Source organism: Cherax quadricarinatus, chromosome 43 (genome assembly GCF_038502225.1).
Source record: "Cherax quadricarinatus isolate ZL_2023a chromosome 43, ASM3850222v1, whole genome shotgun sequence".
Lineage (NCBI taxonomy): Eukaryota > Metazoa > Arthropoda > Malacostraca > Decapoda > Parastacidae > Cherax > Cherax quadricarinatus.
In genome coordinates, this window is record NC_091334.1 from 10,293,093 (window position 1) to 10,308,196 (window position 15,104).

The window sequence follows — 15,104 nt, forward strand, 5'->3', positions numbered from 1 at the left end:
TCAACAACAGCCCCACCACCACCATCAACAACAGCCCCACCACCACCATCAACAACAGCCACACCACCACCATCAACAACAGCCCCACCACCACCATCAACAACAGCCACACCACCCCCATCAACAACAGCCCCACCACCACCATCAACAACAGCCCCACCACCACCATCAACAACAGCCCCACCACCACCACCATCAACAACAGTCCCACCACCACCATCAACAACAGCCCCACCACCACCATCAACAACAGCCACACCACCACCATCAACAACAGCCCCACCACCACCATCAACAACAGCCCCACCACCACCACCATCAACAACAGCCCCACCACCACCATCAACAACAGCCCCACCACCACCATCAACAACAGCACCACCACCACCATCAACAACAGCCCCACCACCACCATCAACAACAGCACCACCACCACCATCAACAACAGCCCCACCACCACCATCACCAACAGCAAAATAGAAGTAACAACAACAGAAGAACAGCAACAGCCCTAACACTCCCTTGCGAACATCAACAGTGGCAACATCGGTAGCACCACTGTTACTGCTTCTCCCAAAACAACAACAGTATCAACAGCAACAGCACTGGGGACCAAACAACAGTCACAACAGTAACAGTATTTGGATCTCAACACAAGTAGCAACAGCAGTAGCAGCAACAGTAACAACAACAGTAAAAGAAACAACAGCAGTAACAGCAACAGTAGCAACAACAGTAACAGCAACAGTAATAGCAACTGTAACAGTGGTAACTGCTACAGCAGTAGCAGCAACAGTAACACCAATAGTAACACCAACAGTAACAGCAACAGTAACACCAACAGTAACACCAGCAGTAATACCAACAGTAACAGCAACAGTAACAGCAACAACAGTAACAGTAACAACAGCAGTAGCAGCAACATTAGCAACAGCAATAACAGCAACAGTAACAACAGCAGTAGCAGCAACAGTAACAACAACAGTAACAGCAACAGTAACAACAACAGTAACAGCAACAGTAACAACAACAGTAACAGCACTGGGAAGTACCCGACAACAGTAATAATAACAGTAACAGCACTGGGAAGTACCCAGCAACAGTAACGACAACGGTAACAGCACTAGGGGGACCCAACCGCCCCTCACACAAACGGGTCCTGTCATGTTACTCCCAATTATCCCATAACCCAATTTTTAGGTGTACACCAGACACGAAATTGGGCTTGACTGAGGCTGCCACCCCATCTACCACTTTCCCAGAACTGTGTACTGGAGCAGTAACAGTGAGTACTGGAGCAGTAACAGTGAGTACTGGAGCAGTAACAGTGAGTACTGGAGCAGTAACAGTGAGTACTGGAGCAGTAACAGTGAGTACTGGAGCAGTAACAGTGAGTACTGGAGCAGTAACAGTGAGTACTGGAGCAGTAACAATGAGTACTGGAGCAGTAACAGTGAGTACTGGAGCAGTAACAGTCAGTACAGGAGCAGTAACAGTGAGTACTGGAGCAGTAACAGTGAGTACTGGAGCAGTAACAGTGAGTACTGGAGCAGTAACAGCGAGTACTGGGGCAGTAACAGTGAGTACTGGAGCAGTAACAGTGAGTACTGGAGCAGTAACAGCGAGTACTGGAGCAGTAACAGTGAGTACTGGAGCAGTAACAGTGAGTACAGGAGCAGTAATAGTGAGTACAGGAGCAGTAATAGTGAGTACTGGAGCAGTAACAGTGAGTACTGGAGCAGTAACAGTGAGTACTGGAGCAGTAACAGTGAGTATAGGAGCAGTAATAGTGTGTACTGGAGCAGTAATAGTGAGTACTGAACGAGTTGCAATGTATATTGGAAGTTAATGTTAGTTTTGTGTACTGGAAGTTAATATTACTTCTGTGTACTGGAGGCAACTGGTCATCACGTCGTACAGTAAGAACGTGCCGTTTACGACGTTCTAGATCATCAGTGTGTCGTGGTCGTGGAAGAACGTGCAGTTTACGACGTTCCAACGGCTTCAGATGCAGTACTAATCTCTGAGAGGCAGGAGAGGGGTTAATGGGGGTACTGAGCATGGGATGGAGGTTATGGGTCCTGGATGAGAGCGGAGTGGAGAGTGGGCGGTCCCACACAATGAGTGTGAGAGTGGGAGTACAATGGGTGTTTATGGTGGACGTGAGTGGGAGGTAATGGACAAAAAGTGAGAGGAAGACTGAATGGGATGGATGGGTGGGAAGAAGGAAGAGAGAGACAGAGAGAGAGAGAGACAAAAGGAGGAAAGGATGGTGGCAGAGAAGGAGGAAGGGAGGGAATGAAATGGGAGGGAGAGAATAAAGGGGGAAGGAGGGAGGAAGGAAGGGGGGATCTATTAGCCAGGACTGAGGACCTTTAAACGACATTGTTACAGCTTAATAGGGGACTGATGCCCGTGTCTCGTGTAGTGACTGACTGACGTGGTGAACAGCAGGAGGACGAGGAGGAGGACGACTAGGAGGAGGACGAGGAGGAGGACGACTAGGAGGAGGACGAAGAGGAGGAAAAAGCTGTAAGAGTGTCCAACTCAGTACCCTTCTTCATCTTCCTCATCTTCTTCCTTACCATCTTCATCTTCATCCTCATCTTCTTCATCTTCATGTATTTCTTCTCCTTCAGTCTCTTGTTTTCATCCTCCTTAAGATAAGATAAGATAAGATTTCGTTCGGATTTTTAACCCCGGAGGGTTAGCCACCCAGGATAACCCAAGAAAGTCAGTGCGTCATCGAGGACTGTCTAACTTATTTCCATTGGGGTCCTTAATCTTGTCCCCCAGGATGCGACCCACACCAGTCGACTAACACCCAGGTACCTATTTGCTGCTAGGTGAACAGGACAATAGTGTAAGGAAACGTGTCGAAATGTTTCCACCCGCCGGGAATCGAACCCGGGCCCTCCGTGTGTGAAGTGGGAGCTTTAGCCACCAGGCCACCGTCTTGTTCCCTTTTCATCCTGTTTACTCTTGCGCTAAGTACGCCATGGAGAGGGAGCGTAGACACGGGTGTAATTCCACAGTCACTAAGAACAATGGCTATAGCCCCACTCCATAAAGGTAACAGCAAAGCATTAGCTAAGAACCATAGACCAATATCTCTAACGTCCCACATCATAAAAATCTTTGAAAGAGTTCTAACAATCATGATCGCAAATCACTTGGATTCCCAACTTCACACTCCAGGGCAACATGGGTTTAGAGCAGGTCGTTCCTGCCTCTCACAACTACTGGATCACCATGATATGGTCTTGGATGCACTAGAAGGCAGAATGCAGATGCAGTATACACAGATTTTGCAACAAAAGCCTTTGACAAGTGCGACCATGGTGTGATAGCACACAAAATGCGTGTTAAAGGGATAACTGGCAAATTGGACAGATAGATCTTCAACTTTCTAACCAATCGAACACGAAGAGTTATAGTAAACAGTTAAGTAGGAGGCTGCCACCGTGTAAAGCTCTGTTCCACAAGGCACAGTACTCGCCCCTGTCTTGTTCCTCATCCTCATATCAGACATAGAGATCTAAACCATAGCACCGTATCATCCTTTGCAGACTGTCATCCACTGAGGACACGGCAAATCTCCAAGAAGATATAAACCAAGTTTTCCAATAGGCAAATTCCAACTACTCCGTTATGGAAAATTGGAGGAAATAATAACTAGGACTGAGTATACTACAAACTCGAATCACACAATAGAGAGGAAAAGTAATGTGAAGGACCTGGGTGTGGTAATGCCTGAGGATCTCACTTTCAAGGATCACAACAATGTCACTATCACATCTGCGAGGAAAATGATAAGATGGATAATGAGAACATTCAAAACAAGGGATGTCAAACCAATGATGATCCTTTTTAAATCACATCTCTATTCAAGGCAGCTGAATTCGCAGATCTGAAGAATGTTCAGAGAATCTTTACTGCATGTCTAAGTTCCATCAAAGACCTTAACTACTGGTAACGCCTGGAAGCACTTGACTTGTACTCACTAGAGCGCAGGCGAGAGAGATACATTATAATCTACACCTAGAAGATTCTGGAGGGACTGGTCCCTAATATGCACAAAGAAATCATTCCCAACGAAAGCAAAAGACTTGCCAGGTGATGCAACATACCCCCAGTGAAAAGTAGGGGCGTCACTGGTACACTAAGAGAAAACACAGTAAGTGTCTGGGGTTCAAGACAGCTCAACAGCCTCCCACCAGCCATAAGGAGCATTACCAGTAGACCCCTGGTTGTCTTCAACAGGGAGTTGGACAGATACCTAAAGCAAGTGCCTGATCAGCCGGGCTGTGGTTCCTACGTCAGTTTACGTGTGGCCAGCAGTAACAACCTGGTTGATCAGGCCCTGATCCACCGCGAGGCGTGGCCAAGGACTGGGCCGCGGGGGCGTTGACCCCCGGAATACCCTCCAGGCAGACCTCGTCCTCCCTCCTCTCTCTTCCTTTCTCTCCCCTCTTCTTTCTTTCTCTCCCCTCTTCTTCCTTTCTCTCCCCTCTTCTTTCTTTCTCTCCCCTCTTCTTCCTTTCTCTCCCCTCTTCTTCCTTTCTCTCCCCTCTTCTTCCTTTCTCTCCCCTCTTCTTCCTTTCTCTCCCCTCTTCTTTCTTTCTCTCCCCTCTTCTTCCTTTCTCTCCCCTCTTCTTTCTTTCTCTCCCCTCTTCTTCCTTTCTCTCCCCTCTTCTTCCTTTCTCTCCCCCTCTTCTTCCTTTCTCTCCCCTCTTCTTCCTTTCTCTCCCCCTCTTCTTCCTTTCTCTCCCCTCTTCTTCCTTTCTCTCCCCCTCTTCTTCCTTTCTCTCCCCTCTTCTTCCTTTCTCTCCCCTCTTCTTCCTTTCTCTTCCCCTCTTCTTCCTTTCTCTCCCCTCCTCTTCCTTTCTCTCCCCTCTTCTTCCTTTCTCTCCCCTCTTCTTCCTTTCTCTCCCCGCTTCTTCCTTTCTCTCCCCCTCTTCTTCCTTTCTCTCCCCTCGTCTTCCTTTCTCTCCCCCTCTTCTTCCTTTCTCTCCCCTCCTCTTCCTTTCTCTCCCCTCTTCTTCCTTTCTCTCCCCCTCTTCTTCCTTTCTCTCCCCCACTTCTTCCTTTCTCTCCCCTCTTCTTCCTTTCTCTCCCCCTCTTCTTCCTTTCTCTCCCCTCTTCTTCCTTTCTCTCCCCTCCTCTTCCTTTCTCTCCCCTCTTCTTCCTTTCTCTCCCCCTCTTCTTCCTTTCTCTCCCCTCTTCTTCCTTTCTCTCCCCCTCTTCTTCCTTTCTCTCCCCTCTTCTTCATTTCTCTCCCCTTTTCTTCCTTTCTCTCCCCCTCTTCTTCCTTTCTCTCCCCCTCTTCTTCCTTTCTCTCCCCTCTTCTTCCTTTCTCTCCCCTCTTCTTCCTTTCTCTCCCCCTCTTCTTCCTTTCTCTCCCCCTCTTCTTCCTTTCTCTCCCCTCTTCTTCCTTTCTCTCCCCTCTTCTTCCTTTCTCTCCCCTCTTCTTCCTTTCTCTCCCCTCTTCTTCCTTTCTCTCCCCTCTTCTTCCTTTCTCTCCCCTCTTCTTCCTTTCTCTCCCCTCTTCTTCCTTTCTCTCCCCTCTTCTTCCTTTCTCTCCCCTCTTCTTCCTTTCTCTCCCCTCTTCTTCCTTTCTCTCCCCTCTTCTTCCTTTCTCTCCCCTCTTCTTCCTTTCTCTCCCCCTCTTCTTCCTTTCTCTCCCTTCTTCTTCCTTTCTCTCCCCTCTTCTTCCTTTCTCTCCCCTCTTCTTCCTTTCTCTCCCCTCTTCTTCTTCTTCCATCTTTATTTACACTTTATTAACATCTTAGGCCAGACTTTTATTTTATTTATTCTTTAAATTCCTAATACATTTAAAATAAAAATGAAATATATTATTTTACTGCCGACGAAAAAAATTCCTATTTATATATTTTTATTTTCAAAACTGAAGTGTCTTCTTTATTCTATTGAAAAATTTTCGAAATTTCTAAATCTTCAAAATTTTTCGAAATTTCTAAATCTTCAAAATTTTTCGAAATTTCTAGATCTTCAAAAATTTTCGAAATTTCTAAATCTTCAAAAAATTTCAAAATTTCTAAATCTTCAAAAATTTTCAAAATTTCTAAATCTTCAAAATTGTTCGAAATTTCTAAATCTTCAAAAATTTTCGAAATTTTTAAATCTTCAAATATTGTCAAAATTTCTAAATCTTCAAAAATTTTAGAAATGTAAAAAATCACATTTAAATCCACAATTTTTTTCAAACTTAGTTTCCAAAAAATTATTAAAAAAGGAAGTTTATTTTTATTATGGGTTAAAATGTCGAATTCAGAATTAATTTTTATTACCATTTTAGTCAGTGAAATCTAAAAAAAAAATTATTTAAATAAAATATATAGAACTTTTATTTATTATATAATGATTGAAATTATTACCATAAGCCAGTGGAAGGTCTCAGTCAGATGACCAAAAGCTCCAGCTGTGGGTCATCAGGAAACACTTGTCCTGTTTCCTAACCTAACCTAACCTAACCTAACCTAACCTAACCTAACCTAACCTAACCTAACCTAACCTAACCTGACCTAACTTAACCTAACCTAACCTAACCTAACCTAACCTAACCTAACCTAACCTAACCTAACCTAACCTAACCGACCTAACCTAACCTAACCTAACCTAACCTAACCTAACCTAACCTAACCTGACCTAACTTAACCTAACCTAACCTAACCTGACCTAACCTGACCTAACCTAACCTAACCTAACCTAACCTAACCTAACCTAACCTAACCTAACCTAACCTAACCTAACCTGACCTAACCTAACCTAACCTAACCTAACCTAACCTAACCTAACCTAACCTAACCTGACCTAACCTAACCTAACCTAACCTGACCTAACCTAACCTAACCTAACCTAACCTAACCTGACCTAACCTAACCTAACCTAACCTAACCTAACCTAACCTGACCTAACCTAACCTGACCTAACCTAACCTGACCTAACCTAACCTAACCTAACCTAACCTAACCTGACCTAACCTAACCTGACCTAACCTAACCTAACCTGACCTAACCTAACCTGACCTAACCTAACCTGACCTAACCTAACCTAACCTGACCTAACCTAACCTGACCTAACCTAACCTAACCTAACCTAACCTAACCTGACCTAACCTAACCTGACCTAACCTAACCTGACCTAACCTAACCTAACCTAACCTAACCTAACCTGACCTAACCTAACCTGACCTAACCTAACCTAACCTGACCTAACCTAACCTGACCTAACCTAACCTGACCTAACCTAACCTAACCTGACCTAACCTAACCTGACCTAACCTAACCTGACCTAACCTAACCTGACCTAACCTAACCTAACCTGACCTAACCTAACCTGACCTAACCTAACCTGACCTAACCTAACCTGACCTAACCTAACCTGACCTAACCTAACCTAACCTAACCTAACCTAACCTGACCTAACCTAACCTGACCTAACCTAACCTGACCTAACCTAACCTAACCTAACCTAACCTAACCTGACCTAACCTAACCTGACCTAACCTAACCTAACCTGACCTAACCTAACCTGACCTAACCTAACCTGACCTAACCTAACCTAACCTGACCTAACCTAACCTGACCTAACCTAACCTAACCTAACCTAACCTAACCTGACCTAACCTAACCTAACCTAACCTAACCTAACCTAACCTGACCTAACCTAACCTAACCTAACCTGACCTAACCTAACCTAACCTAACCTAACCTAACCTGACCTAACCTAACCTAACCTAACCTAACCTAACCTGACCTAACCTAACCTAACCTAACCTAACCTAACCTGACCTAACCTAACCTGACCTAACCTAACCTGACCTAACCTAACCTAACCTAACCTAACCTAACCTGACCTAACCTAACCTAACCTAACCTAACCTAACCTGACCTAACCTAACCTGACCTAACCTAACCTAACCTAACCTAACCTAACCTGACCTAACCTAACCTAACCTAACCTAACCTAACCTAACCTGACCTAACCTAACCTAACCTAACCTAACCTAACCTAACCTAACCTAACCTAACCTGACCTAACCTAACCTGACCTAACCTAACCTAACCTAACCTAAGCTGACCTAACCTAACCTAACCTAACCTGACCTAACCTAACCTGACCTAACCTAACCTAACCTAACCTAACCTGACCTAACCTAACCTGACCTAACCTAACCTAACCTAACCTAACCTAAGCTGACCTAACCTAACCTAACCTAACCTAACCTAACCTAACCTAACCTAACCTAACCTAAGCTGACCTAATCTAACCTAACCTAACCTAACCTAACCTAAGCTGACCTAACCTAACCTAACCTAACCTGACCTAACCTAACCTGACCTAACCTAACCTAACCTAACCTAACCTGACCTAACCTAACCTGACCTAACCTAACCTAACCTAACCTAACCTAAGCTGACCTAACCTAACCTAACCTAACCTAACCTAACCTAACCTAACCTAACATAACCTAACCTAACCTAACCTAAGCTGACCTAACCTAACCTAACCTAACCTAACCTAACCTAACCTAACCTAACCTAACCTATCCTAACCTAACCTAACCTTAGCTAAGCCATGACTTAAGATATCTCTTATATTTCAAAAATAGGGTTTTGTTATTTAGAGGAATATTAAAAAGGTTCCTGGACTGGTAGTAGAGAGTTCTTCAGTACATGTAGCAGTTTAGTGGGGGGGGGTTACACCTGGAGGGTGGTCCAGGGGTCAACGCCCCCGCTGTCCAGTCCATCACCAGGCCTCGTGGTGGATCAGGGATTGATCAACCAGGCTGTTACTGCTGGCCGCCGGCAAACCGACGTACGAACCACACCCTGGCTCGTCAGGTGCTGACTTTAGGTGTTTATGGTGGTTGACTTGGGTTGAGTTATGTTAGTAATGGTAACACTACTACCATAACTACACTGTGCTCTCCCTACTAGTATGTGTGCACTCAGTATTCCTCACTTACTTAGCTTCATATTCCACTAGTGTATAGGAGAGTGGGGAGAGAACCTTCTGATTTATTTCTCCTCTTCCGTGAACAGACACACACACACACACATACAAAGTTACGATAGCTAGACGGTAATGTAACTCTCCTCAACAGATAACCTACGACAGAAGCCGTAAAACTCTTTCCCATGTATTCCACTGAGAGAAAGATCTCAGTAGCAGTAGTAGGAGGAGGAGGAGTTCCCATGGTAACCAGACACCTCCTCCTCCTCCTGTCTACATCCCTCCTATTTACTCCCCCCACCATACCCCCCACCATCCCCCCCACCATCCCCCCACCACCTCCTTCACTCCCCCTGCCCTACATGAGGGGAAGATAAGGACGAGGAGGTGGCTATTAGCGTGGTGATAGGAAGCAAGAGGAGGGGAGAGAAGAGAATGGTAGTTAGTGATGATGGTACCATGGGAAAACAAGTAATGGTTACCATTAATTACTCCAAGCATTACCATCTATTATATTACATTTGTTTGTTTCACCCTATGTAATTAAGAATAAATTAAGTCCCACATGTAGTGATATGTATGTATGTATATATATATATATATATATATATATATATATATATATATATATATATATATATATATATATATATATATATATATATATATATATATAGAGAGAGAGAGAGAGAGAGAGAGAGAGAGAGAGAGAGAGAGAGAGAGAGAGAGAGAGAGAGAGAGAGAGAGAGAGGGCGGGAGTACTTTACACTATGTTTCGGCCTCACACTAATACCATCTTCAGAGAACCACCTGGAGTCTACCTGGAGGTTATTCCGGGGATCAACGCCCCCGCAGCCCGGTCCACGACCAGGCCTCCCGGTGGAACAGGGCCTGATCAACCAGGCTGTTACTGCTGGCCGCACGCAGTCAGGGGTTTATTGGTAATTCCCCTTATTCTCAGTGGGAGGCTGCTGAACAGTTCAGTTTTTTGGGAATCCAGATGGTTTGTAATCCTGCTTCTTACCACTCTTTCAAAGATTTTTATGATGTGGGACGTCAGAGCTATTGGTCTATAGTTCATAGCTAATGCTTTGCTGCCACCTTTATGGAGTGGGAGTATATCCGTTGTTTGACGTGACTGTGGAATTTCACCCATATCTAAGCTCCTTCTCCATAGTGTACTTAGGGCCCGTGAGAGGGGTTTCTTGCAGTTCTTAATGAACACAGAGTTCCACGAGTCTGGGCCTGGGGCTGAGTGTATGGGCATGTTGTCAAACCAGAAAGAGTATGATGGAAGAAATGTATATGCTGAGGTATGTAGGGATACCAGTGAGTGTTGTAAGTGGATCTCAAGACTCTGCGAAGGTGTATTTGAGATTTAATACTGTTATCCTGATTTAAGTAATATGGAGATGTATACATTGACAGGTATCCTGCCATATGGCGAGGTATACATTGACAGGTATCCTGCCATATGGAGAGGTATACATTGACAGGTATCCTGCCATATGGAGAGGTATACATTGACAGGTATCCTGCCATATGGAGAGGTATACATTGACAGGTATCCTGCCATATGGCGAGGTATACATTGACAGGTATCCTGCCATATGGAGAGGTATACATTGACAGGTATCCTGCCATATGGAGAGGTATACATTGACAGGTATCCTCCCATATGGAAAGGTATACATTGACAGGTATCCTGCCATATGGAGAGGTATATATTGACAGGTATCCTGCCATATGGAGAGGTGTACATTGACAGGTATCCTGCCATATGGAGAGGTATACATTGACAAGTATCCTGCCATATGGAGAGGTATACATTGACAGGTATCCTGCCATATGGAGAGGTATACATTGACAGGTATCCTGCCATGTAGAGGTATACATTGACAGGTATCCTGGCATATAGAGAGGTATACATTGACAGGTATTCTTCCATATGGAGAGGTATACATTGACAAGTATCCTGCCATATAGAGAGGTATACATTGACAGGTATCCTGCCATATAGAGAGGTATACATTGACAGATATCCTGCCATATAGAGAGGTATACATTGACAGATATCCTGCCATATAGAGAGGTATACATTGACATATATCCTGCCATATAGAGAGGTATACATTGACAGGTATCGTGCCATATGGAGAGGTATACATTGACAGGTATCCTGCCATATGGAGGGGTATACATTGACAGGTATCCTGCCATATAGAGAGGTATACATGGTAATTTACACTGGGCTACATTTGGTTAAGCTTGTAAAACAGGACTCGGTAACTATTTACATAAAGTTAGGTTGGGTCCTCAGTCACACTCATTATCAAGGCAAAGAATAAATATATAGGAGATAGAGATAATTACAGTTATTAAAGGGGTGGACCGGCAAGCCAGTGGAAGGCCTCGGTCAGATGACCGAAAGTCCCAGCTGCGGGTCATGAGACCCGTCTCAGGAAACACTTTTCCTGCTTCATGACAAACCTGACCTAACGTAATGAATATACAGGAAGAAAATAGCACAGTACTGTGAGTGGAACAGTACGCAGTATTGTGTGTTACTTGTCAATAGTACGTTATAAGTTTGTTTCTGTTATATGCAGGTTATATGTGTAATAAATATATTTCTGTATATACACCGGAGGATGTATAAGTAGTGAGAGATTGTTGCAATCCTTTGTATTAAGGGATTTAAATATTCTCGACAGCAGGAGTACAGGTCACTTGCAACCTTCTGAAGCAGGTATATTCAATAGGCTTCAAAACCCATTTGTATAATAAAAACTACTTACCACAGAATTGCCATGCAGATGGTTTGACCTTAATTATGTTAAGAATTGAGGCACAATGACTTAAAAAACTCAGTTTTGTTGCTTTACCAGGAGAGTTAAGTGGAGGTGTGCGCCTGTGAGTGATCGTGTTAAGTTACCCCTCTAACAATCACCTCAGTCTCTGTACTCATCAAACGTACAAAAAAAGGGAATCCCCATTTAATTACCAGTTCGCAAACATTGGGCAGCTTAATCGTTATCTGTCAATTAACTGTAGTTCTGAGTGAATGGCGCCCCGCACGTGGTGGCGTAAGGCCCATTGATTTCGCATCGGGTTACCGCCCCCTGATTCTTTCAGTTCCTCCCCTGCCTTCTCCTCCACACTTGACACAGAAAATTATTGCGTATACCATATTTAATATCATATTCGGATATTTCGTTTCCTCTGCGTGTAATTAAAATCAGAAATAATAAGAAAATATAGTAGCATAGCTTCTAAGAACCCATCACAAGTTCTTTTGTTCATCTCCCCCACCCACGTCTCTCTCCCCAGTGGGTTGTGGCGCTCAGGTGGTGTTGTCCCACGGTCGTCATGGTGGTACTAACATAATGCCACCTCATAATCTGTGCCTAATTGACACTCCCCCGACGTCCTCTCCCCTGCCTCTGTAATTATCTCGTGGCCTGTGATCACTGCGTGAGAGATATAAGACCACGGTCTTCCTGCATCAAATCTTGCAGTGACTAACATACATACATACATACATATATATATATATATATATATATATATATATATATATATATATATATATATATATATATATATATATATATATATATATATATATATATATATATATATATATATATATATATATATATGTATATATATATATATATATATATATATATATATATATATATATATATATTTATATATATATATATATATATATAGTATACATATATATATATATATATATATATATATATATATATATATATATATATATATATATATATATATATATATATATATATATATATATAAAGTTAACTTTAATCCTTATTTTAGGTCTTAATGATCATCGTGTAGTCGATAGGTTTTAAACTCCGTTAACCAGCCAACCAAAACAGTAGTAGTTATTGATTTTATTGTTATTATCATTGTAATTAGGGAGTCTGTGATCGCAGTTATAGGACATTACAATGTAATTATTGAGTTGATGTTTCTCTGACAGCGAGGAGGTGGACGGGGCGAAACGTGCAGTGACGATGGTTATAGTGAGGATGGTGGGAGTCCTTGGACCAGACTTAACTCACACCTCTACCCTGTGGTGAGTCTCTCTCTCTCTCTCTCTAGATTTACTTACTAGATAAACTAGGTATCAATAAATTGCATTAGAAATAATTATAATAATAACAATAATTATAATAATAATGATAATGATAATTATATTTATTATATTACAACTACTACTAATAATAATAGCAATAATAATTATAATTATTATTACTATTATTAATAATTATAATTATTATTACTATTATAATTATCTACATTGCAGACCTCTCGTGACCTGACCTCCGTCAGTACGTCTATGGTCAGGGCGTCTATCACAGAGTCCTATGCTGCCGCAGCTGCCGCAGCCGCAGGAGTCCTGCCGTCTACTGCAGCAGCCGCAGCCGCAGCTGCGGCCGCCTACCTTCACCCGCACCCATACCTGCACAAGCCGGAAGCACACTTTCTCTTCCCCGGAGCAGGTGAGAGAGAAAGCAAGAAAGTCAGAGACTGAGAGAGAGGCTTCCACTAAAACCTTTCTTTATCTCATGGGGGTTTGTTTTCCAGGTCTGGGATTTGGAAGCCTCTTTGGGGGAAGCGAGGGTGCCCTGAAGGCTTGCAGAAGACGAAAGGCCCGCACCGTCTTCAGTGACCATCAGCTGGGGGGGCTGGAGAAGAGGTTCGCGGCCCAGAGATATCTCTCAACCCCGGAGAGAGTCGAACTGGCCACCTCTCTCAACCTCTCCGAGACGCAGGTGAGGCTGGGGGGATTGCGTGATTTCCAGTGTTATTCTAGCAGGTACTCTCCAATGTGGTTCTAGCGGGTACTTTCCAGTATGGTTCCAGCTGGTATTTCCCAACGTTGTTCCAGCAGCTGCTTTCCTTGCGTTTCCAGGTGAAGACTTGGTTCCAAAACCGGCGAATGAAACACAAGAAACAATTACGTAAACACACGGACGACAAGGCAGCAGGCAGCAGTAGCAGCAGCAGTAGCAGTAGCAGCAGCAGCAGCACGGAAGGGGAATCACAGCAACAGCAACAGCAGCCAACGATACAACAACAGCAGCAGCTGGTGAGCTCCCAGCTTCTTCCAGGCTCACCTCTTGAAGGTAAGTACTGGAATGGTATACAATAACAACAGGTTGATAAGTTACATATATGCAGCAGTCAAGGATCTCTATTCCGAAACGTATCGCCTGCACAGCAGGCTTCGTCAGTCGAATGCGGAGGAGGCAGCAGCAGAAGCAGTAGTACAGATTTACAGACGATGTCATCAGTCCATTACCCCGCATAAGACGTAGTTTCGAGGTCATCAGTCCCTCAGCTATCATAGCCTGGAACATTGTTCCAGACAATGGAACAATGTTCCAGACTATGGAACATTATTCCGGACTATGGAACATTGTTCCAAACTATGAAACATTGTTCTAGACTATGAAACATTGTTCCAGACTATGGAACAGAGCTCTTCTCCAGGCTGAGGGACTGACCACCTCGGAACTACGTCTTTGCATCTCCACTACTTCCGACTGAAGATGCCTACTGAGTAGGCGCAACGTTTCGGAATAAAGATACCAAACTGCGTGCAAGACAGAGCACAATCATTCCTGGAGAGGAGCTAAACCCGTAAGGGCCATGCAGGCGCATTGTGGGAGATGGGGGGAGGGGGAAAGGTTAGTTCCAATTCCACGGATCGAGAGCTTTTGCCTTTTTCTCTCTTACATTTTTGTGATTTGCCCTTAAGGAAAATCTTCATTAATTTTATATTCTCTAAATGGTTTCTCGTTAATCTTACTCATTTCTGCAACATTGCAAGCTCCTGATGATGTGTTGGTCGCAACACGAAAGGCCTAGAGCTATTATTCAACTCCCTCTGTGGCTGTTATGCTTCTTGTATCGCTTGCTCGCGATTCTTGTGTAATATATACATGTATGTATATATATATATATATATATATATATATATATATATATATATATATATATATATATATATATATATATATATATATATATATATATATATATATATATATGTATATATATTGTTGACCTCTTACCAG

The 15,104-nt window shown here is 43.3% G+C and overlaps 1 protein-coding gene across 1 annotated transcript in view; it reads left to right on the forward strand.

Moving 5' to 3' along the window:
- LOC128694249 (brain-specific homeobox protein homolog) overlaps positions 1-15,104 on the forward strand; it is an 82,907-nt gene that overhangs the window by 66,157 nt on the left and 1,646 nt on the right. Inside the window, exons 2-5 of the mRNA XM_053784274.2 lie at positions 13,001-13,096; positions 13,328-13,523; positions 13,609-13,796; positions 13,937-14,150. Of these exons, the coding sequence (XP_053640249.1) occupies positions 13,001-13,096; positions 13,328-13,523; positions 13,609-13,796; positions 13,937-14,150 (694 nt within the window). The remainder of the gene's footprint in view (positions 1-13,000; positions 13,097-13,327; positions 13,524-13,608; positions 13,797-13,936; positions 14,151-15,104) is intronic.